At 39.0% G+C, this 2,500-nt stretch overlaps 1 protein-coding gene across 2 annotated transcripts in view; it reads left to right on the forward strand.

Moving 5' to 3' along the window:
- Positions 1-1,984, forward strand: part of LOC113818235 (uncharacterized) — a 13,730-nt gene extending 11,746 nt beyond the window's left edge. For both annotated transcript variants that reach the window (XM_027370413.2, XM_027370414.2), the window contains exon 7: positions 1-1,984. This exon is cut by the window's left edge. In XM_027370413.2, the coding sequence (XP_027226214.1) occupies positions 1-82 (82 nt within the window). In that variant the 3' untranslated portion in view covers positions 83-1,984.
- Positions 1,985-2,500: the final 516 nt, after the last annotated feature.

Genomic DNA, 2,500 nt, shown 5'->3' on the forward strand with positions numbered 1-2,500 from the left:
CACGCCGGGCACATCGCGACCCGGGACGCCCTTCAGCGACGATGACTTCTACAGCTGCTGTGAAACCTCTCCACTTAATTAATGCTTTTCTTTCTCTCTCTGTCTCTCTCTCTCTCTCTTTCTCTCTCACTTTCTCTCACTCTCTCTCTCTCTCTCTCTCTCTCTCTCTCTCTCTCTCTCTCTCTCTCTCTCTCTCTCTCTCTCTTTCTTAGTTCCGTTCCAGCCATCAAGGAGAGAGGACTATTTTTTTTTTTAATATAACCTCTGCCTGCCTAATCACTTAGACAATGGGGCCTACAAATATATTTCGCTTTCTAATAAACAAGTGCGTGGCTCATGTTAATAAAATATCTATAAGGATCCAAAGCGACTTAAGGTGAAAATAAAAAAAAAACGTTGGTGAATTCATGCTTAGATACGCGTAATGAGGGATCTTTGGCATCCCCAGCCATCTATGTACATACTTCAAGAGGGATACAACTCGACACATGGAGACAAATACCGTTGGGTGTCTCAAGTGCTGGAGATGGCCCCGTTTAACAAGACTAAAGGAGCCCTAGAATTAAGATTCGGACGAAATAATATCTCTGTACGGTTTAGATTGAAGAAATTCTTACACGTATAACTACGACCGGAGCGGCTGGAGATATCCTCGACATAAGCAGAGCACAGGGCACAGGACACTGTACTACCTTCAAGGTGTTCGATGTCCCGAGGGAAATTGACACCAATGATATCACGGAATACAATGAAAAGATGCTCACGCTAAACGACATCTATCATGTTTCAGCATATACAGCAGCTCCGGCATCTGCACCTGCTTCAGAACACAGGAAAGACAGGACCTACTGCAAATGTTGATGCAGAAGATACAACAAGTGATGCTCATAATGCAAAAACAATTTGCTCAGCAACTATAATTACAAGGGAAAAAATGTTTCCATTGGTCTTTAGACAACGGTTTACCCCTCTACAACTTGTAGCAGAAATTGAAAATCATCAGCTGACAACTAATGGCCCACAGTGACTTTGAGGGTACCACAATGGAACATAAAGGTTTAAGGAAACTTCATTTTTGTAAAATCATATATATGTTTTTTCAGTTATTAAATAGTTAATTAACAAATAAGGCGAGCACTAATGTGCAGCCCCTCAGACATGTATATTTAATGCTTGATTTTGGCCCTTAATCAATATAAGTTCAGTCAGATTGGGTAAATGCTTGGACATCTTTCCTATGTAATAGAGCATGTAAACTGATCTTTTTTTTCAAATCTCTCTCTCTCTCAACCTAAGTTACTTCATCCCTTTGAGATGTAATTTTTCTTTCGTCTCAATAAACGTGTCAAAGTAAAAAGTCTCTCTCACTCTCTCTCTGGTGTGAAAGGTCTTCTATTGATAATCTCCCATTATCCATATCCATACGCAGGTGTTCTCTTAAATTAAATCACAAGAACGAGACTGACTATCAGTGATTATTCTGAGATGAAGCTGATGCTCCTTTTACGTGAAGAAGTCCTTGCAGCCATTAAATTAAGACTAGCAAATTCACTGCACCTGGGGATGAGTGAATCACTTAGGACATCATCCTTGCAAAGATACAGGGAAAGGCAAGAAATCCTCCTCTTAATCTCTTCAACTATGGAAACAAGTAACTATCATTCCCATTCTAAAACCATCCTGATTGATAGAGACCGATTTCTCTGACATCCTGTGTGTCTATAACCTGCGAAAGAATTCTCCTTCCTCTTTTACTTAACCAGATCAAAAACCTGATCCATCCCATCTGTCTTTGGCTTTTAAAAGGGAAAGGAACGTAAAAGTGTTTACCACAGCCATTAACCCTTTAGCGAACGTGTCCTTTACGGGCTCTCATCACTAAGATTCAGAATCGATTACGCTATCTTAAGATCTAGATCGTCTATCAATGTGTTTTTGACGAGTTTTTACATGATTTACGCCCAATAAACACCACAAAGCCTGCCTTAATGTTTTTATTTTCCCTCTACCATAACGATATATACGTCAAAGAAGTGGGGAAAAGGCAAATTTAGGGTACATTGTTTGAAGAAGGAAAGGGAAAGAAGAATAAAGATGAGAAATACTTCCACGTTGCCTTTAGTGCCGCTAAATTCCAGCCAACAGGGCGCGGGGAACACACCTCTGGTCAAAATCTCATTAAAATGTGTTCATAACTTTTAGAAACATCAGAAAACACAAACTAACAAAAGAACAACAAATAAAGAAACAAACGGAAGTAACAATTTGAATAAACAAAAGGTCATGGGGTACACGAAAACGATCTAAATGTGCTTATATGCATACTTTTACATCGCCCTGTAACTGTATTTCGTCTTTTAATCGCCCTGTAATTGTATTATGGCTCATTTTGTAGCTGAATAATAGATCTATTACATGATGCAATAAGGATTTGCAATATTTTCATGTGCTTCTTATAAAAGTGACATATATTTTCAGTATCCCTTTTTAGGGTGTCGAG

Source organism: Penaeus vannamei, chromosome 33, assembly GCF_042767895.1.
Source record: "Penaeus vannamei isolate JL-2024 chromosome 33, ASM4276789v1, whole genome shotgun sequence".
In the NCBI taxonomy this organism is placed as follows: Eukaryota; Metazoa; Arthropoda; class Malacostraca; order Decapoda; family Penaeidae; genus Penaeus; species Penaeus vannamei.